Source organism: Stylophora pistillata, chromosome 14 (genome assembly GCF_964205215.1).
Source record: "Stylophora pistillata chromosome 14, jaStyPist1.2, whole genome shotgun sequence".
Classification (NCBI taxonomy): Eukaryota; Metazoa; Cnidaria; class Anthozoa; order Scleractinia; family Pocilloporidae; genus Stylophora; species Stylophora pistillata.
Window position 1 is genome coordinate 702,501 of NC_142532.1, and position 24,277 is coordinate 726,777.

General features: G+C 38.2%; 2 protein-coding genes, 2 long non-coding RNA genes and 1 pseudogene across 13 annotated transcripts in view; 2 read left to right on the forward strand and 3 right to left on the reverse strand.

Moving 5' to 3' along the window:
- Positions 1-10,213, reverse strand: part of LOC148716050 (galactose-3-O-sulfotransferase 2-like) — an 11,005-nt gene extending 792 nt beyond the window's left edge. The window contains exons 1-3 of the mRNA XM_088744726.1: positions 9,803-10,213; positions 1,954-2,041; positions 1-784 (exon numbers count right to left, since the gene is read on the reverse strand). The exon at positions 1-784 is cut by the window's left edge and continues 792 nt beyond it. Coding sequence (XP_088600852.1) covers positions 1-784; positions 1,954-2,041; positions 9,803-9,829 — 899 coding nt within the window. The 5' untranslated portion in view covers positions 9,830-10,213. The remainder of the gene's footprint in view (positions 785-1,953; positions 2,042-9,802) is intronic.
- On the forward strand, positions 7,174-8,018 carry LOC148716051 (uncharacterized). The gene is made up of 3 exons (XR_015995220.1): positions 7,174-7,198; positions 7,508-7,636; positions 7,871-8,018. It is a non-coding gene; the product is annotated as an uncharacterized LOC148716051 (long non-coding RNA).
- A 1,838-nt stretch (positions 10,214-12,051) lies between the features above and the next one.
- On the reverse strand, positions 12,052-13,261 carry LOC148716052 (uncharacterized; annotated as a pseudogene).
- A 519-nt stretch (positions 13,262-13,780) lies between these two features.
- LOC148716053 (uncharacterized) lies at positions 13,781-21,698 on the forward strand. 10 transcript variants are annotated; one of them, XR_015995211.1, is made up of 6 exons: positions 14,467-15,699; positions 15,963-16,196; positions 16,352-16,460; positions 16,896-17,087; positions 17,239-17,992; positions 18,427-21,698. XR_015995211.1 is itself a non-coding variant. In XM_088744733.1 (5 exons), exons 2-5 carry the CDS (start codon positions 16,046-16,048, stop codon positions 17,252-17,254), a joined length of 438 nt encoding a protein of 145 aa, XP_088600859.1. In that variant the 5' UTR covers positions 13,781-15,699; positions 15,963-16,045; the 3' UTR covers positions 17,255-21,698. The 10 variants fall into 10 exon arrangements, 3 of the variants coding, with proteins under 3 accessions (XP_088600859.1, XP_088600860.1, XP_088600858.1); XR_015995213.1 differs by having other exon boundaries at positions 17,239-17,539; positions 19,367-21,698; XR_015995214.1 differs by having other exon boundaries at positions 17,239-17,539; positions 19,694-21,698.
- LOC148716054 (uncharacterized) lies at positions 20,951-23,687 on the reverse strand. Its single transcript, XR_015995217.1, has 2 exons — positions 21,778-23,687; positions 20,951-21,208 (listed from the first exon to the last, which is right to left on the reverse strand). It is a non-coding gene; the product is annotated as an uncharacterized LOC148716054 (long non-coding RNA).
- Positions 23,688-24,277: the final 590 nt, after the last annotated feature.

Below are 24,277 nucleotides of genomic sequence, written 5' to 3' on the forward strand. Positions count from 1 at the left end.
CCTTTTCCTTCTTTTTCTATTCTCCACCAAAGAGTTTGGTTGAAGTGTTCGTAGAGCAACATGTCGCCTTTGTTCCACCGTTTAATGTTCTCTATTGTATCATCTGACAGTTCAGCGGCTTTATCCTTGTCTAGCCGTTCATTGGTTTTTACAAAAAGTATTTCTTCCAATCCCCAGCAAAGTAATCGCTTCATAAGAACCACAGATTCATCGAAATAGTCTGCAATTAAAACCAAATCAAACTCCTTTTCCAGGAATTCAATGTACCCTTTAATGGCTTTGGCATCCTGATAAAACTTGAAATCCAAACCCAGATCAAACATTTGTGGATTTCTGGCTAAAGTTGATTTTCTTATGTCGCTATAAGTAGTTCCATTCCTTAGAAACGCTTTCAATGATTCTGTTTGGTTTCCCCCAAAACCAAACGTTCTCCCGATTTCCATGTAGTTAAAAGCTGACTCGAACTGTTTGACGGGGTTTCTAATGATCGTCACGTATTTGCTGGCGTGTCTAGGAAACAAATGGTTCATAGCTTTCTTATTAAATCTTGTGTGACTGCAAAGAAAATTCGGCCGAGTTCCATCGAAAGCAAGAGCTTGTCCAATTCGGAATCGCGTCGGCCATCCAATCAGCGTGTGCGAGCCAAGAACAAAGGAAAGATTGCGAGAATCGCCATAACGAAAGAAAATGTTCGCCAATGTGCTTGAACCTGCTTTGTGTGTCTTGAGAAAAAGAACGTGTTGTTCTGGGGGACAATTGGTGGTTGCTTCTATACTTGATTCTTCTGAAAAAAAAAAATTAGTTTGTTAGAAGTTTTGGTGGGTGTAAGTCTCACTAAGTATTTTTTGGTACTGTGCTGTATTTCATGAGCTTGCAATTGAGTTCAACTTGCAACTTACCTCAGGAGCTTCACTAAAAGGCAGTCTTATTAAAAGGACCACAAGTTTTTGTGTCCGTGGCCATGCTAGTTTCAAATAGCAACATCAAAAGACTAATTCTTTAGCACATTTAAAGACAGTTTTTAAAGCACAAGGATGGCAGAAAGTAAATTATAAAAATACTCTCAATGACTGAGATTAAAATCAAACGGTTTCTGGAGCATACTTCCGTTGTCACCCCTCCTTCCCCCCCCCCCCCCCCATGGCAAGTTCACAGGTTTCTGTGACAATGTGTCAGTTCCACAGTAATCCAGGTAGAGACCAAGCCTGGATCCTCTGCTCTTGTGTCTTACAAATTAATCTTAAGTCATCGCTTGACCTTAACCACTCAACTCCCACAAGTGATTACTGAACATGTAACTTCTTCCTATAATATCCATACATCTTCCAGGAAACAGGTAATGAGAACACTTAAACTAATCAAGTACAAGTTGTGATCTTGATCTAACACCAAAATCTCATGACTAACTTACTAGGAACTGTGCAGCAGTTAGAGGGGAGAATTCACCATCAAAAATAAGTGCCAAAGGGTTCATCATAAAGTAATAATAATACTAACTTTTATTTTAAGAGGGTGACACCAATTACTTTACAGCATTCTCCCTAGTGGCCCCCTAAAACACCCACCCCCCACCCCAGGGGAGGATATCCATCACCCAGTAATCTCATGTGTGGGTAATTAACGTCTCCTACCCCTAACCCTGCAGGAGACGGGACCACCATTTATTCGTCCCTATCCGAGAAGACTAGAATATCTAACCATTTCTTGATGTTATAGAAAGGTAGCAAATTCTTCTCAATTATTTTAAGACCCTGAGTGTTGGTCCAGCTGGGGCTCGAACCCTCGACCTCCCGCACAACAGTCCAGCGCTCTATCCATTGAGCTAACTGGGAGGTGGTGTGAAAAAAAAACAAAAACTTTAAGCAACATAGTCATAACAAAACAAAGATTAAACAGTTGGTTTATTAATAAAATTCAGTTGGTGTATAGCTCTTTGAGTCTTTACAATCTTACCTGGTACACGTCTTTGCACTGACAGAATTAATTGCACTTGAATAACTGCTGTAATTATTAACACAACTGAGAGGGCGATAATCAATATCTGTGTACAAAATAAAAACGTGATAATTTAGTCTCGTATATGCATGATCAACCCCTGTCCATGGTCACATGAAGTGACTACTTGTATCTCTAACAACCCATGAATAGGATTACCAGTCCATTTCAAGGTTACCCACAGCATTTCACTAGGCTTTGCTGACCATTCATCGATACTCAGTTGTACTCAGTTCCTACCTCTCTTGTACAAGTTGATACAGTGCACAAATAATATAGCATTCTAATACTAACTTCCAAGCGCAAGGGCTAAACTGAAGATTATTTGCCCAAAGGTCATGGCTGTAGGGACCAAGTGCAGTGACAATCACTGTCACAATTAGTTGACAAATCATATTTGAAGAGTTCTATATATGTGAAGTTTATAATAGCCCTGTTTCTACCACACTCCTAATCCTTAATAGACCCCCTTCCCACATTCAATGTTGGCTGAAAGTTCATGGAATCACGATACAACATTGTTTTGGAAGGGAGGGGGATTGGGTCAACTAAACACGGGAAAAAGAAATAAAATTGAAGTAATAGGGGGTTGAAAAGATCAATGTGTAAACAATTTTGTTACCATATAAAATTCTATACTTAAACAACTGAGAGTCATTATTCCTAGCTGCTGCTCAAGCAAGCCAGGTTTAAGGAAGTAGATGAATATAGGTCACTTGGACTTAACTTGTTTACTTTCAATTTGCAGCCCTTTAAGAACAAAAATAAACGGCTTATGGCCTTTTCTGGGGAAACACTCTGTACAGCAAAATCCAATGACATAGGAACAAATCAGAATGCATGGATTTACCTCAAGACTACAATGTCATGTAATCCAGTAGCAGTGGTTGATTTACAATTCAATGTAAACACATTCTTTGAGATGGGGGGAATTCCAAAGAAAGAAGACTGGGATTGTAAGTAAACAAAAGGGAACATTTTCATGGAGAGGGGGAATGGTCAAGAGACCCTAATGAATTCCTGCATTTAGATTACCACTTAGAAAGAGGCAAATGAAATTCAAGAATCTTGCTCAAAAACAGTTTAACACATGCCTGTTTTGAACTGAAAATTTTGATCCTAATAAAAAGGATTTCTACAGTGCCGCATCGATGGGCTCGTGGTGCTTTACAACTGAATATTTCACACTGAAAATTTGTAGATTAAAAATTACATCTGATTCAATAATAAAACACAAATATATAAAAGAATAAGTTCAAAATTTGTATCTAAAAATTAAGATTAAAATTAAAAGTAAGGATTAAAAATTAAAATTCTCGTTGCAATATTTAGGCTCCTGGGTTCAAATGCAAACAATAAGGCTAATGTCTCTTGCGATGCATCATATACCTTCATTTATGAAACACCAATGAAATACAAGGTGACCTTTTGCGCAAAAATATATCTTTACGAGTGAAAAAATCATGTTACCTTCAATGTGACAAGATCACCATTGTTAAGCTTAAAAAAACAAATTGCCCCTTTTGCAGTGATGCCTTTCACAGCAGCCCCTTTGACAAAGTAATGTTTTGATCACTTTGAAACTTCAACATCCCCCCCCTGATAACCCCCTGGTATCTGAACTTTTAAAGATGGGTTTGGTCACATCACAGTTCCCCCCACACCAAAACTGTGTTCATATGTCCAACTTAAAGAACCAAATTTCAGGGTCAGTTTTTTGTTGAAGGCAAAAAACACCTCCATACTAAAAGATAAAAAAATTAATGTATTCTGCTGGAAAAACTTGATATGTTGCCAAACTCATTGCTTAACAAAAAAAACAAAAATAAGCAGAGGAAGACCTTGCATGAGCCCCACACTGTTCTAATTTTTTTTTTGTACTGTTTGCAAAAAAGAGAGTGGTAAAAAGAATCTCCCTGAGGAGTTGGATGTATGCATCAGTTAGTTCATTATTTTATCAAGAACAAAAAAAGAGAGAGGAATCTCAGAGGAATCCTCTCAAATTTGAATACAGGAAAACACTATAAAGTAACTATAACATAGTTAAAAAAAGGGCTACAATACACCATTGCAAAGGTAGCCATTACGTTGTCATGTTAGTGGCCATCTCAACATCAACAGTGTAGCTGTAAAGTCAGTGTATCAGTGGGTATCTCAAGGTCTACAATATACAACACAAAAGTAGCTTGTAAGTGACATAATGTTAGCTAGCTAGTGCCTACCTCCACCTTGGTAATATATATTTTAAAGTTAACATTCTTAGAGACTTACTGACCGAAAGACAATTGAAATTTTATAGATATTAAGGCCAACAAAACAACAAGATTTTTTATTAGCATAATTCCCATCAATGGTGATGGACAAAACACAGACTGCAGCTAGTCCAATCACTACCCTAATGGAGTACACTAAAATGGACCAAGCTATAACCAAAACAAACATTTTAAGTCCTGCCTTTTAAATATTCTCACAACAAATAAAGTCAAGAAACAATGCAAAAAAAAAATGACTATTCAAAACGTATCACAAAGATTCAGGTCTGTGTGATGTTTTTTGCCTAGATATTCAGAGAAATGTTTTGCCCAAATCTATACGGCTTTTCATGTTTGTGCACGGCCCTCTGATGGGGGGCACAAGTATGGTGGCCAGAAGCTAACAAAAACATATTTCATATGTACATAGCCTTTAATCTTCTTCTGAAGGACTGTTCAGATTGCAAAATCTCAGCAGATAAGTCACTTTTTTAAACCTACATGACAGGGTTCTTAGCTGCCATTTAAATACCGTGTCACACAAAAGCTTAGAAATTCAAACTTGCTATATCACAAGAGAAAAAACCCTCTCAGACTGAACATTTGTAAAAAGATAAGTATTCACCTTCTTTAACAACTAACCAAACTAAAATCTCGAAAGGATATATAATTCCTGACCTTTTAATCTTTATGACCACACAATCAAGAATAGCTGCAAGTCATGTTACTTCCCTCACTATCAGTGATGTAGTAAGGCAAAATAATTATCAATAATACTCATTGTTTCATGCATCACTACTGTAGATTGAAGCACCCTGATATTTGCCATCTGCATCAGACATTCATCACAGTCAGCCATTTTTAGTATTTTACAGCACACTTAGCAGGGTAATCAAAAGTGAACACAACAATTAAGCAATAGTGCACATTTTTCTGGGCTCTGTAATGGAATAAAGTCTCACTGGAAGTTGGGAAAACACAAAGGAAGGGAATCACAAGCTGAAAGCAAGGCAAGTGATCATATAAAAAGCTCTCTGAACAGTTTTACTACATTTGGACATTTACAAAATGGTTTACTACATTTACAAAGGCTTCTAAGGTGAACAGTGCATCCACAACAGCACCAGGCAGTCGTGCTACATGCCCTTTCTCCGATTTCTATGAAACTTTGCCTGTTCAAAGGGTCTACCCCAAAACTGAAACACAAACTGGTTTCTGTTTTCCTGGAGGAGATACACCACAGGTTTTTCTAGGTTTTCAGCAAGGAAATTGCTTCAAAAGGTGAAATGTATGAAGCCCCCACTTTAATGATATTTAACCAGTTACTCTGGGGATGGGCATACATCTGTACATATCGGTACATCCCTTGTAAATGCATTCTTAGAGTCACAATTACATGACAGGTGTAGTTGAGGGAAGCTTGTCACAGTTGCAGATTTCAAAAGGCATCAAAAAGAGGGCAGTGCCCAAAAATGATTTTGATGGTTTTCAGAGATGAAATAATGAATTATTGAGGGGCACTAAAATTAGAGTTGCAGCTTTCTGGCAAAGGGAGATACTTGACCTCAAATTTTTCAAATATTTAAAAGAATCATACATACGTATGATGCATGATCCTTCGCAGTAGATTGCTACTGGTATAAGCATGGTTTTTGTGGTATTGAAAAGAACTAGAGGTTGTTTTAATGGCGCAAGAGGGTAGTTTTGCCGAATATTTGTCTCACATGCAAAACAGAAAACTTGCTGCATCCCATGTATTTATGAGTACCCTGTTTCACAGGAGAAAGATGATCCAAGAGTATATTTTCTAATAAACATTCAACTCATAATTGAAAGGTAACAAATAATAATATTTAGATGGTCACTTGATTCTTCATGGTGTTAGCTGATAGGAGACCTTTGGAAATTGGTACTAAAGGGGTTACTTGCAACTGCATGCCTATTCCAATAAGCGACTAGGCTGTGATGAAAATGTTTTGGATATATCAACAAAGTTGAAATGGTAAATTGGCCACCGTAACGATTACAAAAGCTGACGTTTCGAGCGTTAGCCCTTCGTTGGAGCGACGAAGGGCTAACGCTCGAAGGGCTAACGCTCGAAACGTCAGCTTTTGTAATCGTTACGGTGGCCGATTTACCATTTCAACTTTGTTGATATATCCAAATTATTTATACACAGCCATACATAGCTATACACAGCTATACAGGACAGTATACACAGCTACACAAGGTTATACACAAGTATACACAACAATACACAGCCACACCGCCAAGGCTATAGAAGGCTATACACGGCTATACATAGCTATACACGGTTGTGCACAGCTACACAGGGCTATACACAGCTACACACAACTATGCGCAGCTATAGAGAGCTCTTCAAAGCTGTACAGAGCTATACCCAGCTATAAAAGAGTCAAAACAACGATGCATGACTATGCACAGCTATACAGGGCAATACACAGCTACTGACAGCTGAACAGGGCTGTACGCCGCTTCACAGAGCTCTACAAAGCCATACAGAGCTATATAAGACATAATAAATGATCAGAAACGTCTGAAGAAATAATGTTGTCTCTTGTCAAATCCTAAATATCATGGTTGTTTTCAGTTTCTTTCAAACAGATATGGATTTTTAGGAATATATAAGATCAAAATAAAGGCTTAAAGGTAACATTTGGTATCAAAGTGTGCTCTGAACATTCCAAGACGAGGATTCTAAATTTTCAGACGGCCGAACTGGGAGATTGAAAGCTGATGGTGTGTGTCCTTCATTGTTTCTTTGGTAAACGAGAAGCAATTTGAAAAAGAAATAATGCTTTGTTGTCTCCAGCATAACAATGTAAGGCAGGGTTGTCACAGGTCAGCAAATAATAATAATAACTTCAAGGCGTAGGAATAGTCTAAGAATTTCACTTTGAGTCACGGAATATTTACATCTTTCAGAGAAGGTAGGAAAAGTAAAATTTCAAGTAAATATAAAGTTATTCATCTTGTCTTTGCTCTCTTCATGATGAAAGATGATGACACTGTCCTTTTTTAGGTTGATCATGGACATATGCGCAACAGTTGACATTGCAAGTTTAAGTTGGAATGAAATCATGAATGCTAACACTTAGCCCAGTGTAAACAGAGCGTTATACACGAAAGTTATAAATCTCCTCGGGATCGCTATTATAATAGTTTGGATTGTATAAGTTGTCTCGATTTCTTAAGTTTTTCGAAATATTTCTGACTACCAGTTATTTGGTTATTTTTAGAACCGTGACCGACGGCGGACCCAACGCAGTCATCCGGGGCTCCCTATTCTGAGCCTTGCACTAGACATAACCGAACGTTAGAGGTGATCGTTTAGAAGTTCCTCATCGACATATAATAGTTTGGATTGTGTAAGTTCTCTCAATCTATTAATTTTTCAGAAATATCAGACTACGGGTTACTCAGTCGTTTAATGACCTTGATCGGCTGTCGATTATGCAACCAAAGCGTAATTGATCGTCGCCAAACGAAAAAAAAACCTAACGGTTTTCGACAAAACATAGCTTCATTCTAACTTCATATCAAAAAATCGCTAAATGTTCTTTTGGTAATACATTTGCTTCCCTTTTTTTTTTCTGTTTTAGGTATTTTTGCGGCCTTGCAAAACCATGTGCTCACAAGTTTGCTGTTCCAGGCTACTCACTCGTTTGATGACCTTGATCGGCTCTCGATTATGCAACCAAAGCGAAGTAATTGATCGTCGCCAAACGAAAAAAAAATCTAACAGCTTTCGACGGTTTTCGGTCTTCGCTCCGACGAAGGGCTAACGCTCGAAACGTCAGCTTTTGTAATCGTTGCGGTGGCCAATTTACCATTTCAACTTTGTTGACATATCCAAACTATTTCGTTACCCCCGCCGACGCAGCCCCAAACAGTTTCTTTAGAAACTATCAGCCTTTATTCGAAAAAACATAGCTTCATTCTAACTTCATTTCACAAAATCGTTAAATGTTCTTTTTGTAATACATTTGCTTCCCTTTTGTGTCTGTTTTAGGTATTTTTGCGGCCTTGCAAAACCATGTGCTCACAAGTTTGTTGTTCCAGGCTACTCACTCGTTTGATGACCTTGATCGGCTCTCGATTATGCAACCAAAGCGTAACTGATCATCACTAAACGGAAAAAAAAACCTAACGGTCTTCGACAAAACATAGCTTCATTCTAACTTCACATCTTAAAATCGCCAAATTTTCTTTTTAATGCATTTGCTTCTCTTTTGTGCCTGTTTTAGGTATTTTTGTGGCCTTGCAAAACCATGTGCTCACAAGTTTGTTTTTCCAGTTTGAGGTCGTTTATGGTCTCAGTTTAAGACTCCATACTTCTATACGTCTTTGGCCATTTGAGTGCTAATTTAACCGTAGAAAAAACCAGGAAAGATTTATTACTCGACGTTTCGGGGTCATCGTGACTCCATTATCAAGAGACTAGTTTAAAAACATGCAAATAAGGAAAGGTACAAGAATAGCATAAATTAGACTGAACGGCTTAAACAAACACCTTGGCGCGGATGGAATCCGTTTGCACTAGTCTCTTGATAATGGAGTCACGATGACCCCGAAACGTCGAGTAATAAATCTTTCCTGGTTTTTTCTATGCCTTTGCTTTAGCAAATCCCTGCTCATCAAATTTAACCGTAAATATGAAAATTCATCGAGAGAAGAAGAAATTTCGTCCATACAGCACATACTTAAGCAGCCATTTTGAATACTGTCCACCTGTGCATTTCACACAACTGAAAAGGTTTATTCAGTAAAAGATGTAACTTACAGACACGTTAAAAACAGATAAGACCTCGTGTCAAGGAATCAGGGACGTAAAATCCATATGTCAGCGGAAGGTCGAACCTTTAAGGCTAAGCTGGATAAATGAAGGTTCCTACATATGCATCTAAATGTCCTGCAGATGGGCACGTTCCTAAATGAACTTAAACGCAAGCTGCGTAACGAGAAATTTTGATGGAAAGGTTCTTTCAAAATTAGTGTAATTATTAGTCGTTTTTTGGGGAATTTGAAGTGATTCCAAAAGCAATGTAGCTTTCGGACTTTGATACAGCGCTTTCTTTGCACGGAGTACGCACTAGCTGGAAATATTCGATCTCTAACAGACCAAACTAATCTTACTAGACTCGCATGATATTTGCCATTCAGGAATCATCCAATACTAATCTTCAGTTTAAAAAGTCTTCTATGGAAATTTGAGGATCGTGTCTGATTACCGGGTATTCAGTCTGTGTTATCGATCAAAACATCCAGCGTCTTTTAGAAGGTAATTGCTTGCCTTCACTTCAAGGTTGTTCCACCGATACGGCGATTTTAGCGAACGCCAACTTCGGATATATCAACTAGAGAAACAATAACATTTCTCGGATCGTTTAACATTTTCAAACAAGTGTCTGATACCTAACAGAGGCTTGAAAGAACATTTGCTAAACATCAAGTTCAATCAAGACCGTGCATGGCTGCGAAGGTTTGTTTGTATTAAAATTAAACTCATGAAATAAATTTCGGAAAAAACTTACCATCCACCTTTCGTTTCTCGAAACCATTCTGCCAGAAGGTTCAGGGAAGTGAGGAAGATCCGAAAAAATGCTTTTTTTAAAAAAGTCTGTATAAAACTCAGGCACTGTTACACTCCAAGAGAGAAAGTTCCTCGGCGCCTTCCTCGCTCCCTTACCTGGATAAATACTTAGTTATGTAAATGTTCGTGTCACAGCTAATCACCAATGACACGCAAGTGTCTTTAAGTATATGCGTTATTTTGCCCTGAGATTGGTCAACAGAAACTGCCTTTCCTTCCTCTAATACACGCAAAACGGAAAAAAAGAGAAAGATAATAGCGGTAACCTCTTGGAGTACAAGTATTCCGTCTTTTTAGGCGAAGTCCTACGCGTGAGTAAAGAAAAAAGCAGCAGAAAATAAATGCTGTTAGCTCGCCTTGGGCAAGTCTTAGAGCAGCGTCGATGCGCAACAGGAGGCCCAACATGACGAGCTTTATGCGACTTTGAAATTGACAGCTGGGTTATGGGTTCTAATTTGAGGGGTAGTCAAGAAAATCGAATTAGCAAATTTACAGATCTGTCATGACCGCACAGTTTGCAGTAGATGAAGATGCTAAGTAGATCTTGAGGCGCTGTACATATGAAAACCAGATCATGTATCTATAAATGGTTTGTTGTCGACTCTAATTACACTTAACATATAAAGTGCTTCGTCGCGCGTAATACAACATACTTTGGCGCGAACGAGATATGGCGGCGAGGCCATTTTCCCTTTCGTAAACGGCCGTTGCCATTTGAAACAGTCATCGCCATTTATCGGAACAGTCGTTGCCATTTTGAACAGTCGTTGCCATTCATCACAGTCGATGCCATTCTCTACTTTCGCATGACCCCTAATGCTTCGCGCCTTGGGGGGTAACCACAGTAAACAAAACCGAGGATCTTGGTGCTCAACGCAAGGTGAATTTGAAACTCTCAAAAACCTTCAAAGAAGTGTCCAGTTTACCTAAACCGAGGCTGAAAGAAATCTGCGAAGTATTATTTATTGATTTTCAAAACTCAATCGGTAAAAAGGCGCTTGTGAACGTCGTATGTAACGCTTTAAAAATCTCTACTTCGGGTCCTGGAAGCAATGCTACCAAACAATTTTCTACTTCGTGCACCAACACTCCAACAATTATACACCTTCAAAAACTAAAAGACTGGTAGAAAAACTTAAATGGAGTACCATTACTGATGGAAGAGTCCATAGTAAAAGGGTACTTGATCGGAGCTGGATACGACGAGAAAGCAGTGAGAAAATATTATAAGCCCGATCATCCTGCACCCTTGTCCGATATTCTTGGGAAAGCAGAGTCAATCATTGAGAAGATTAGCGTGGATGATGACAGAATTAATGAAATTGAAAATGCCACAAGAGAACAGTCCAGGAACTCCCAGTGGCATGCTGAGCGCTTCCCTAGAATCACTGCATCCAAGTGTAAGCGTGCTCTTATAAAAGAAACAACAAGCCTCACCAAAGCTATGCAAGAAATTCTCTGTTACAACAAAGCCTTTCAATCACAATACATGATGGATGGAATCTAATCAGAACCGGAAATTATTAATCAATATTCTAAATGCACAGGGAATGAAGTACAGCCATGTGGATTGTTTGTATCCAAGTCCCATCCCTTCTTGGGTGCCTCACCAGATGGACTTGTTGGTGATAACGGTTTCATTGAAGTGAAGAAAATTCATCCCCAGGACAGTGAAACACTAGAAACTGCTCTCTTGAGGCTTAACATTGTGAAAGCTACTGATAGCATAAATGAAAACCATCCATAATATTATCAAACTCAACAGCAATTGTTTTGCACTGGAAGAAAGTGGACAGATTTTATTGCTTAAGATGGCATCAAGTTATTTATTAAAAGAGTAGTATACAACCCTGAGTTTTGGAACACTAATATAACTTGTCAAGACTTGAGCAATTTTATTATAATGTACTGCTACTGGAGCTCGCATACCCTAGAGTGAAGGATGGTTTAGAAAGGATAGGTAAATTAGGCATTGATTTCTTCACTTTATCTACCTTAAGGCAAGAGTAACGATATTTCAATCTGGTTTGGAAGTATGGGTGAACTATGCATTGTTTTTTCCTACTTTATCAAGGGATAATCAAAATTGAAATGAAGATTAAGATTAACCATAATGAAAATCACTCTAATACAGGTGACATGTATAGCTTTTTTGCTTAAATAGATTTCAATGGAATAATATGCAAGAAATTATATTTACAAACTTTAATAATAATTTACTTGCTTCACAGCCAAGACTCTAGGTGTTGCTAACATTTTTACTTGGTAATATATTATAAACATGAAAATATATTTATAAGAAATCAATAAAAATAGCCAGTTCCTGTTTCAAAACTGTTTGTGCTCACTTTAAAATTGGTTTCTGAAAATTAACTAAATATGTACATACAGTAGAAATCTGTTTTGCTAAGTGAGCCATACTCAGTCGGACTTCATTATCAAGAATGTGATAAGTTTTGATCCTTTGAATTGCCCTTTCGACTTGAATCCTGGCTTATGCTATTTTTTCAGACCTTTCCCCCTCTTCTTTTTTCATTTGTGACCTCCCTTGCCCTTTAAAATTCGGAATAGCAACCTTAACCCCACTTTCACGCATTGTATCATTAATGTCACACCCCCTATCAGCCATAACCTCATCTCCCTGCTCCAATGTTGCTAAAAGGTCAGCACTATTTTCTGTAATGTGCTTGTCAGATGTTCTCCCACCCCAAGCCATGGAAACATAAACAATAGCAACGCAAGTATTAATGGCTACTTAAAACCTAAAAGTGCTGTGGCTCTTATAATTTGAATAAATTTCCTTGTTAGCCTGTAACGAAGATGGCTTTTTAGCAAAAATTTCTGTACGGTTTATAATAACATTCAAATGAGGGAATTTTGAGAACTGCTTTGCCTTGCTATGATCTTCACAGTAACTGGGCATCTGGCACAGGTCCTTCAAATAAAAATGTAGTAAATTTACCCAAGTGGTGAATATTTTACTCACACTTGATTCACTTAAGCTAAATCTAAGGGCCAGGTCTGTTAATGTAAGACCCACACGTAGGCGGACCAGCACCATAAAAAACTCCTCTTTTAAAGTAAGTTTGGATCTTGGGCATTTTTTTTCTGATGTCAGAATTTTGGATTTCATCTCAGATCCTCTCCAATTTTCCTTTTTCTGAAGGGCCACACAATCTAACTAATCAAAGAGGGCTTCAAAGGTGGCATAATTTGGAAAGCCAGTCTAAAACTGAAACCTCTTATCATCTAGCTTGATATTCTCAAGGATAAGACATTTGCTGCGAAGATAGTTATTTTCCTTTCCTAGATCAGCAATTTTCCTGTTCAGCAACACCATTTCATCTACGACTGACTGATCCACTTTGAGAGATTCAGGATCGACTTGAAGCTTGCAGTAGTCGTGTTCCTTCAGGTTGTAGCTTGAAGGTAAGCAGCTTTCCCAGATGTTGTGGTCTTCAATAGTAAACTGGTCTTGTTGTGGTCTCTGTCTTGGTTCAGTTACTGAAAATTATAACAACAAGAATACAAAGCATTAGTTATTTTGCATTTTAGTCATATGCTTACACTTGAGTTATAGACAACAAATAAGCTTGTGTCAAATCAAGGATCTAGTTGTAACTTCACTTACATTTAGTTCAAGTCTCCTTCGCTTTGGCTTTGGAATTTCAACATACACGGTAGTGTCCGTTTTTAAACTGTTCTTGCTCGAACTAAATGTCTTCATCGAACTATGGCTGTGGATAAATATTGATGGCACGAATGCCTTGTCATTTGGATCGTCAGACTTTGCACCTCCAACAAAGTGCACTGGGGTGTTACGAAAAGGAAGACCCTCGAAAACGAAGACCTAAGACCTAAGACCCGGTACTACGGAAACGAAGACCCCCCGGTCTTCGGGTGTTACTTTACGAACGTTTCCCTATCATTTATTTTGAAATAAACAATGTTCATGTTATTTGCTTCTCACGAACGTTTCTCTGCCACGCGTATCGAATTATAACGTATATTTTACAAAAGTGAACTGTGTTCCTTCTGTTTACATATTTTACAAATGTTTCTTCGTCATGTTGTTTATTTCGAGAACTTAAATAGGAAAGGAAAGAAACCAGGAACGAAACTTCGAAACTTAACTTATTGGCGACTACTTGTTAATGTCAATGGGGGCTTATTTCAAACTCGCCACGCGCATTGTGCGAACTTTTACTAATTGTTATTTATTTGTTTATTGAAAACCCATGCGCAATGTGCGAACGTTTAATCATTCTTGTTTGCTTATTTCAAACCCATGCGTAAGGTGCGAAATTTTATTCTTTGTTGTTTATTTCAAAGCATCGCAAAATGCGCGAACTTTTACTAATTGTTGTTTCATTGTTTATTTCAAACCCACGCGCAATGTGCGAAGTTATGTAAATTTGACGTGAGACATTTCAGTCATCCCAATTCAGTGCTCATTGTTTTCTTAAATTAACGATTCCTCCAATCAAATGGCGTGTTTCGTTCGAAGTAAAAATCTTGATCCTTGGGATGTGTATGAAAGGATCCTTCAATTGTGAATACTCGTATTAGCTTATTCAGCAACAACTGATCACAGCTGTCCCTGCACATCCTGAACCAGGTACTTCACCGGGAAGCTACATTGGTCAACATGCAGATCCGTCTGGTTTCAGACAAAAAGCTGAAGAGACATCAGCGGTCAACCCATGAGGGGACGCAAATCGTCTGCACTGGAAGTACACATCAAACTCCCCAGGCGTTCTAATCCAATTAAATATGTGGTTTTTATGTCAGCGTTTGCGTGGTTAATATCGTAAGCGCCCATTTCGGTTGGATCTGGACAGTGTCTGTTTTTGGATCTGGACAATGTTCTTTTTTTTTCCCAGATTGCTTTGTAGTGCATGTAGTTTTCTTAGTTATTTTCCCAAAAAATGGCGCTGAGGAAAGGTTTTACGACCTTCTCTCGCGTCGTCAGTGATGCATTAAGCGAGCATAATTACTGGTATGTGCTCACAACAGAATTTTGTGGAATTACTCCTCTGCAATATTTTAAGCGATCGCCGATCCTGACAACTTTTCCAGAAGATTTCTGCCAAATTGAAAGCGACAAAGTTCGGCTTCTCGACGGGCGCCCCTTCGTCAACAAGAAAAATTCCAGCGCATTTGAAGTTGTTTGCTCGTCTTTTGGGCTTGTATCGGTTATTCTGAGGGAAAAAAGAGCTTCTGAAGGAGGAGGATCCGCCGCGATTTATAATATTAAAGAATTTTTGAATGGCTTGGATTTGAGTTCCCTCAAGGGAGACGGCAACGACTTGAATTGCGAGCGACCACGTGCAGCTCGGCGCCTTACAATGACTCCTCAATTCAACACTCCGCCTAGCTAGTACGAAAGAAATGCCTGTCTCGGTTCATTTGACTCCTCCAAACAGAGGCAGTCTTAGTTCTCCTAATCTAAAGGAGATTTCTGAAAGGAGTGATTTGGAGACCCCAGAAAAGACTTTCCTTATTAAGAAAAGGGGGAGCCGCGTTCTCCAAGATGCACAAGGCATCTGTGAAAGGAGCCGAGAAAATTTATCAACGGTGCTTTCCAGCATGTGCGCTTTTGGTGATCCTGAGGCCAAGGCTATTGTAAATGAGATTGTGGAGGATGTGGCCCTAAAGAAAGGAGTTAAACGGACGGTGGAAGAGCTTGTTGGTGATGAAACATTTTCCTTATACGTGGAAAGCCTCCGAGTACCAGATTGGGTGCTATTATATTTCAAGACCAAGGCAAGGGTATCTGGTAATACTTGGCAAGCTGTAATCAATATCACCAAACTTGGAAGGACAGGGGTTAGTAAGGTCTGTTATTAGTTATCAATCTTAAGAGGCTTCTTTTGGAAAGGATATGTCTGCACTCAGATTTAATTTATCCCAACTTGGAAGCAGTTCTACAGTAACAAATTTAATGCTTGAAAGTGGTAGAAGTGCAAGTCTCATTATTATTTACTATTACTATGATAATAGCTAATTTTTTTAAACCTCAGTTATATCAGATGTATTTTTCATGTTAATTTTGTTGTTTTAATTTTTCTTTTGCTTTCTTTCTTTGGCTTCCGTTTTAGAAATCCTCTGACACACCAATATTGTTGAACCTTAACCAAATGAAGGCGGCCAAAAAAGTGATCTTTGGAGTTTGTAAAAATACATGGATGTGAAAAAGGTGCCTTCTCCTTTACAAGGTTATCAGGTGGATTTGTTTCCTGTTTTGGAGTTGATTGTCCGCGAGCAAAGGCTGCATAATGTGTGCTCACCAACTCTTAAACTTCTGATGAAGATAGATGGAAGACCCTTTTGTGGTAAATACTGACTGTCAGGTTTAAGTCTGCTGCCATAAATTATAAAACAATACCTTATCTCGGATTAAGTGTTTGGTTATGCATAATTTTTGTTCCCATGAATGAGAATGAAATTATTATAACAACCATTTCTATTATCATTTTTTTATGATCAGGTAGAAATCAGGTGTTGGTTGGTCTGGTTCCCTGTCTTAACCCTGTTTACAACATAGAGAGTGCAAAGTCTGTCTACCCTCTGGCCATTGCCAATTGTAAAGAAAACAGGTTCATCATTAATTTCTATTATTTTATGTTACTAAAATACTTTTTCTCCTTTGCTTGACGTGGTTACAAAGTTTTTAATTTGCAAAGTAGAGACACTTTCTTATAAAGCTTTCCTTACTGAAAGCTCATAGTTTTATTGAACATATATGTTACAGTTTTCATAGTTGTATTGTTGACTCAATTTCCAGTACTGGCTCTAAGATCTGACAAATGTAATACACACAAATACACACACACACACACGCACACACACACACACACACACACACACACACACACACACAACAACAAAACAATACCCACACATTAGGAATTAAACAGAAAGAGGAAAAAAACTGCAAATCCTTTTGCATTATAAGAACATTACCCCAACATAAGCTCTGCATAAACAACAAGTTTCATCGGTTGTCTTCATGCCTAATGTTATTTTGATAGGGAAAGCCTGAAGGTACTTTTAAAGGATCTAAATGAACAAAAGAGAATCATCAAGAACCAAGGAATTTTTGTTGATGGCATGAAGTTCAATGCAGTAAATGATTGGTTCACTTCCAGAAGCCAATCAAGCCCTGAAGTGCTTTGGCCCAGAGTCTTTTCATGGTGATAGAATTTCTGTTAAGAAGAAGAGTGGTCAGTAGTCTGCTATTTCAAAGCAGAATATTCATGTTAGCTCTATGTCGGGTGCATGAGTGGTCAAATTATTGGCTTTGTGTGTATTTTACAATTGATTCACTTTGTGGGTATATCTATTATTTTCCCATTATGATAAAACACATTTCAGGTCCAACAGAATTTGAAATTCTTCAAAACCTTGAAGAGATTGTGGGATTCTCCCTTCCGCCGGACAAGTTGAAGCTCTCCTACACAGATGTAAACACAGCTAAGAATTTTATTCTTAACTGTGTTACATTTTGTCAGTCCCGTGTTGATGTAAGTCTTTGATACCAGAGGTGGCATTGGCGAGTACCTTCACTTGTGGTTCAACAGTTCTTGTTTATTTTTCTGTAAATTATGAGGTGTGGTTTATATTGTGCAGTGCCCAGATGTTTCGTCGGAGAGCGCTTTTGAAATGGGCACCATTTGTAAGTACTTGCTTCCTTTTCAATTTCACAGTATGCACTAATTACCTTTCTTATTTAGTATTTATTACCTTTCCTATTAATCATATGTAGAAGTCTGTACTTTAGGTGGCACACCCTAAAGTGCAGTATAACCCAGCATTTTTGTATTTTTACACTCTTTCTATCATCTTATTTAGTAGACTGTACTTTAAGGTGGCACACCCAAAAGTACAGTATAACCCAGTATTTTTGTATTTTTACACTCTTTTTATGATTGTAGTCAATAGACTGTACTTTAAGGTGGCACACCCAAAAGTGCAGTATAACCCAGCATTTTTGTATTTTTACACTCTTTCTATGATCGTAGTCAATAGGCTGTACGTTAAGGTGGCACACCCAAGAGTGCAGTATAACCCAGCAATTCTGTAGTTTGAAACTCTTTATATGATTGTAGTCAGTAGTCTGTACTTTAAGGTGGCACACCCAAAAGTGCAGTGTAACCCAGCATTATTGTATTTTTACACTCTTTCTATGATCATATTCAACAGGCTGTACTTTAAGGTGGCACACCCAAAAGTACAGTATAACCCAGCATTTTTGTATTTTGACACTCTTTCCAGGATCATAGTCAAAAGGCTGTACTTTAAGGTGGCACACCAAAAAGTGCGGTATAACCCAGCATTTCTCTATTTTTAAACTCTTTATATGATCGTAGTCAGTAGTCTGTACATTAAGGTGGCACACCCAAAAGTGCAGTGTAACCCAGCATTTTTTGTACTTTTACACTCTCTCTATGATTGTAGTCAATAGGCTGTACTTTAAGGTGGCACACCCAAAAGTGCAGTATAACCCAGCATTTCTGTATTTTTAAATTCTTTATACGATCGTAGTCTAGTCTGTACTTTAAGGTGGCACACCCAAAAGTGCAGTTTAATCCAGCATTTTTTGTACTTTTACACTCTTTCTCTGATCATAGTCAATAGGCTGTACTTTAAGGTGACACACCCAAAAGTGCAGTATAACCCAGCATTTCTGTATTTTTAAATTCTTTATATGATCATAGTCAGTAGTCTGTACTTTAAGGTGGCACACCCAAAAGTGCAGTATAACCCAGCATTTTTGTATTTTTAAATTCTTTATATGATCGTAGTCTGTAGTCTGTACTTTAAGGTAGCACACTCAAAAGTGCAGTATAACCCAGCATTTTTGTATTTTTAAATTCTTTATATGATCGTAGTCAGTAGTCTGTACTTTAAGGTGGCACACCCAAAAGTGCAGTATAACCCAGCATTTCTGTATTTTTAAATTCTTTATATGATCGTAGTCAGTAGTCTGTACTTTAAGGTGGCACACCCAAAAGTGCAGTATAACCCAGCATTTCTGTATTTTTAAATTCTTTATTTGATCGTAGTCAGTAGTCTGTACTTTAAGGTGGCACACCCAAAAGTGCAGTATAACCCAGCATTTCTATATTTTTAAATTCTTTATATGATCATAGTCAGTGGTCTGTACTTTAAGGTGGCACACCCAAAAGTTCAGTATAACCCAGCAATTTTGTATTTTTACACTCTTTCTCTGATCGTAGTCAATAGGCTGTACTTTAAGGTGGCACACCCAAAAGTGCAGTTTAACCCAGCATATTTTGTACTTTTACACTCTTTCTCTCATCATAGTCAATAGGCTGTACTTTAAGGTGGCACACCAAAAAGTGCAGTTTAACCCAGCATATTTTGTACTTTTACACTCTTTCTCTCATCATAGTCAATAGGCTGTACTTTCAGGTGGCACACCCAAAAGTGCAGTATAACCCAGCAATTCTGTATTTTTAAACTCTTTATATGAGCATAGTAATTAGGCTGTACTTTAAGGTGGCACACCCAGAGACGCCCCTTTGTCAACAAGAAAAATTCCAGCGCATTTGAAGTTTGGATGGCCGAGGGGTGGGCGCCTATTCAAGGAAATATGGTATATAGATTACTTGAGGCTGTGCGCATTATTTCGTGTTGTTGCATAATTCATGTTATCTCGTATTGCCCAGTTTGTCAGGAAATCAGTCGTCGTCATGTGTTTACGTCCTACAAAAACATCGCATCGGAAATTTCATGATCTAGCTTCGCAAAGAAATGTACCAGCTTTTGTTTTGCCTTGATTTATTCATTCTTTTTTTTTTCGCAGCACTTTGTGTTTTGAAGTTCTCTTCCCGTCGCGGTTTGCAGGGCGCCTTCTAGCAGTAAATGAAACTGTTTTTCAAATTTGTGTCTCAAATGACCATTTATTATTGTCGCTCTGCTGCAGATAGGTGAAGAGCTCAAAGAGCAGAACAGTTTGGGTCACAAGAATTTCTTCACGTTATATATCCCAGAAGCGCTTAGGTATTACTCTGAATGCCAGTACTTCAGCCTGGGTGAACCAGAAAGGATAGAAAACACTTCCCTATATTAACCATGAATGAAAACCTAAGTATGTTATATATCCCAGAAGCACTAAGGCATTACAATGAATGCCAGGACTTCTGCCTGGGTGAACTGGTAAGGATAGGCATCAATTTCCTAGATTAACTTGTGATTGTCAAAGAAACTAAGTATGTTATGTATTCCAGAAGCACTAAGGCATTACTCTTAATATCAGGACTTCAGCCTGGGTGAACCAGAAAAGATAAACAACACTTCCCTATATTAACCATGACTGAAAAGCTAAGTATGTTATGTATCCCTGAAGCACTCCGGCGTTAACTACACTAAATACCAGGACTTCAGCCTGTGTGAACCAGAAAGGATAGACAACACTTCCCAAGATTGACCATGAATGAAAAACTATAAAGTATGCTATATATCCCAGAAGCACTCAGGCATTACACTGAATGTCAGGACTTCAGCCTGGGTGAACCACAAACGATAGACAACACTTCCCTATAATATTCGTGAATGAAAAACTAAGTATGTCGTGTGTCCTAGAAGCATTCAGGCATTACTCTGAATGCCAGGACTTCAGCCTGGGTGAACCAGAAAGGATAGACAACACTTCCCTATATTAATCATGAATGAAAATCTAAGTATGTTATATATCCCAGAAGCGCTCAGGCATTACACTGAATGCTAGGACTTCAACCTGGGTGAACCAGAAAGTTTATAAAACACTTCCCTACACTGAACATGAGAGAAAAGCTAAGTATGTTATATATCCCAGAAGTGCTCCAGCATTACTGTGAATGCCAGAACCAGAAAGGATAGAGAACACTTCGCTATATTAACCATGAATGAAAAGCTAAGTATTTTATATATCCCTGAAGCACTCAGGCATTACATTGAATGCCAGGAATTCAACCTGGGTGAACCAGAAAGGAAAGACAGCATTTCCCTCTATTAACCGTGAATGAAAAACTAAGTTTGCTATATATCCCAGAAGCCCTCTGGCATTACGCTGAATGCTATATTAATCAAAGAAATATGACAAATATATATTTATCTCAGAAGTGATCAGGCAACACTAAACAAAAATATTATTATTACAGGATTAAACTTCAAGAAAATAGATTTCTTTAAAAGAAAACAATGTTGACTGTGCCATATTACAATAGGTGTACACAATTTAAAAATTCAAGTGTTATACATTGCATGCAGAGCACATAAATTGACATCACATGGTTCCTCTTCAAGGGGAAAGAGCAAGTCATCTCTTAATCCTGTCCATCTGAAACAGAGAGGGAAAAAAAAAACAGTGAATTTAGTTTCCACCTTTATAATCCAAAGCTACCATATTTCTGCTGGTAACTGTCTGTCAAACTGAGTATCCCAAGTGAGATTTAAAGACATGGGTTCCAAATAGAAAGTGAAGTACCATACTGCAAGCTGGACGTTTTTATGCATGTCAATACGGAAATGCAGAGTTCTACCTACCCCCCCCCCCCTCCCCCAATATTTGCTTTGCTCTTTGGGAAACACTCAGCACAGACTTCCCCACGAGGAACATCAGGACAGGCACATTCCTATCAATAAAGTGCACGTACGACTTAATAATGAATTAACTTGGCTAAAGTCATAATATTCACTATTATTTGTAGATATATAATCCCTGTTCACCACAGATAAAATATGTTCATGTTTGTGGACAGATTTCTGCCTTTCCATAAAGTCAAGAAAGCTGTCACTAATTGATTAGAAATAAATTGCATCACAAATACCGGTAACCTGAAAATGTTTTGTGTTACTGTAGAATTCTGCTATGATGCATGTCATTTAGCAATTGCAGGTATAACCTACCTTAATAACTTTGCAGAATACACAGCACTCTGTGTCCAATCCGGCCTCGCTGGCAAAGTTCATTTATATATTTGTTAGTATAACCACCTTTTTGCTTGAGTAGCATAACATGGCTCGACATGTAACATAAAAACATTGCAAAAATAAAAAAATATGAAGAGTCAAGATTGACAGACATAAATAACCTGGAAATTTAACGTAGGTACTAAAAGTTGGAATCACCTGAAATTTACTTAGGCAGTGGAAGTTAAGGCCACCATTCATCAGCTATATTCTGGCATTTGCAGTAAATTACCTTGCAAAAAATCCACATATATTTCACTTTTGCAATGACAAAGTCATTGAAATTCTAGGTCACGCTATAAATTCGTCTCTGATTAAAGAAAAACATAATGTTCAACATTTCCTTAGGAAGTTTGAAAATCTTCAGGCCTTCCTGGGCTTTTTCATATATAATTTGCATGATCCCGTTGAAAAAACTTCACGTATTTCTTTCGATTTAAAACAGTTTCTTCTTTGCATTCGTGATCTCATGTCGTTATTGTCACGCAAGTGCCTTGTCAAGAAATGAATTCGCATATTCCCGTGCAGCTCCCAGCCATTCGTAGAGCCAATTGAGTGTGTTTTCAACAAGAACAATGGAATGTTTCCTTGAAGACCTGTTTGTGGTGCCTATTCTGTACTGAAGGGCATAATATACGATATCCGTAAGCCGGGTTCCCTGTGGATAAACTCGATTGTTAACACTTATTTTCTGATGTCACCCGTAGTTTTTTAGGTGCTTTCATGTTGTTTTAAATTGTTTCGAGATATTTTCAGGTAATTTCAGATAGTTTCCTTGGGGGTTTCAGGTGATTCCAACTTATAGTACCTACGGGAAATTTAACTTTAAATGCATCTTCCATCAACCACTATAAGCTGCAAAATCAAACTCAGGCACTTTGATGGATCTTTAATGAAATTTAACGGTATTGAGTTCTGATACACCACAAAACCAACATTCACAACAAAACATAAGGCAGCAAATACACTTAGCCGGTTTATGACGTCACTCCACAGCAATCAGCCTTTTCGAATATTTGAAGTTCTGTTTACCTGAGTCTCGTGATGACTCTTCAAATGGATATTTTTCTAACTACCAATACGTTTAAAAGTTGTCTGTGCCAAAAACGTCCTTCAATATTGAGCCCGCCTTCGTCTTGCATCGTCTCCAAGCGCCCTCCGAAGCATTCTTGATCTTGAATAATTTACATCTAAAACGGTTGTTAATCGTGGTCGCTTCACATTACTTTCCATTTCTTCTTTAGAATTAGCCTTAAGCATGATAAGTCCGCTTTCGTTGCCTACCTATTTTGTATCCAGATTTGGAGAAAATGATTTTTTATCAATAGAGTTTGTCTCAGCCACATTTGGTCCACCATCGATGCCAGGCAGAACTTAAGCCAGATTACCCGCTTTCTTCTGCTGTCGCTTTCGCTTTCTCCATTCTCTACTTTGTTTACGTTTCTCCTTGGGAGTATTTTTTCGCGATTTTACCCCCCGTTTATTTGGTATTTCCAGCTTTGTGGAGGTCTCAAGGTCCGCCGACATTTTATTAATGTATTCCCAAGCAAGAAGAGCGAATTAGTTGAAACAGTGCGTGCATCCGATCTCGTAATTTACAAAAACTTTATTGTTCTCGTGAAAAATGAGAGCCGTCTTATTGAAACTTGATGACAATATAAGCCGGCAAAAAAAACACAGTAAAAGCAATTATCTGTCACATCGATGTCGGCAGCAACAAGATTATGACGCCTTACAGGAAAGCTGCCTGGAGCGCTCAAAAAGCCCCATACATTTTCTTAGACTTTTAGTCTAAGAAAATGTATGGGACTTTCCGGGGTACTTGCAGTGCAGACGATTTGCGTCCCCTCATGTAACGAACAATGCAGAGAAGACTCTTCGACCTCTGGATTCAATATGAAGACGGCCAAAGGAATTCCAAAAAACTTCGGGAGGCCTGTGCTCACCTCGTGCAACCTATGTAAATGAAATTTAGTAAAAATTAAGTACATTTTGATAATGATAACCATTCACAAAAAAAAAACTGCATTAGGAGCCACAAACACATAAAAGTCAATGACCAAAAGATGAACGTAAGTTCTCCTTTACATTAAGACTGGGGGCTAATCATCCAAAGACTGGGGGCTAATCGTCCAAAGACTGGGGGCTAATCGTCTGGGGCTAATTGTCCAGGGGGCGAGTTGTCTGACATTCGTAATGTCTATTATATTACTAAGCGTTGTTACTGTTTAATGTGTGTTTAAGTTGTAATTTCTACGGTTTTCTGTTTACAGGGTCTTCGTTTTCGTAGTACGAAAACGAAGACCGGGTCTTAGGTCTTAGGTCTTCGTTTTCGAGGGTCTTCGTTTTCGTAACACCCAAGTGCACTGAGCAAAGACGAGTGTAGTCTGTTGGAGTGAAATTCTCTCGTCTTATACGTTGCAACCAAGCTCTTCTT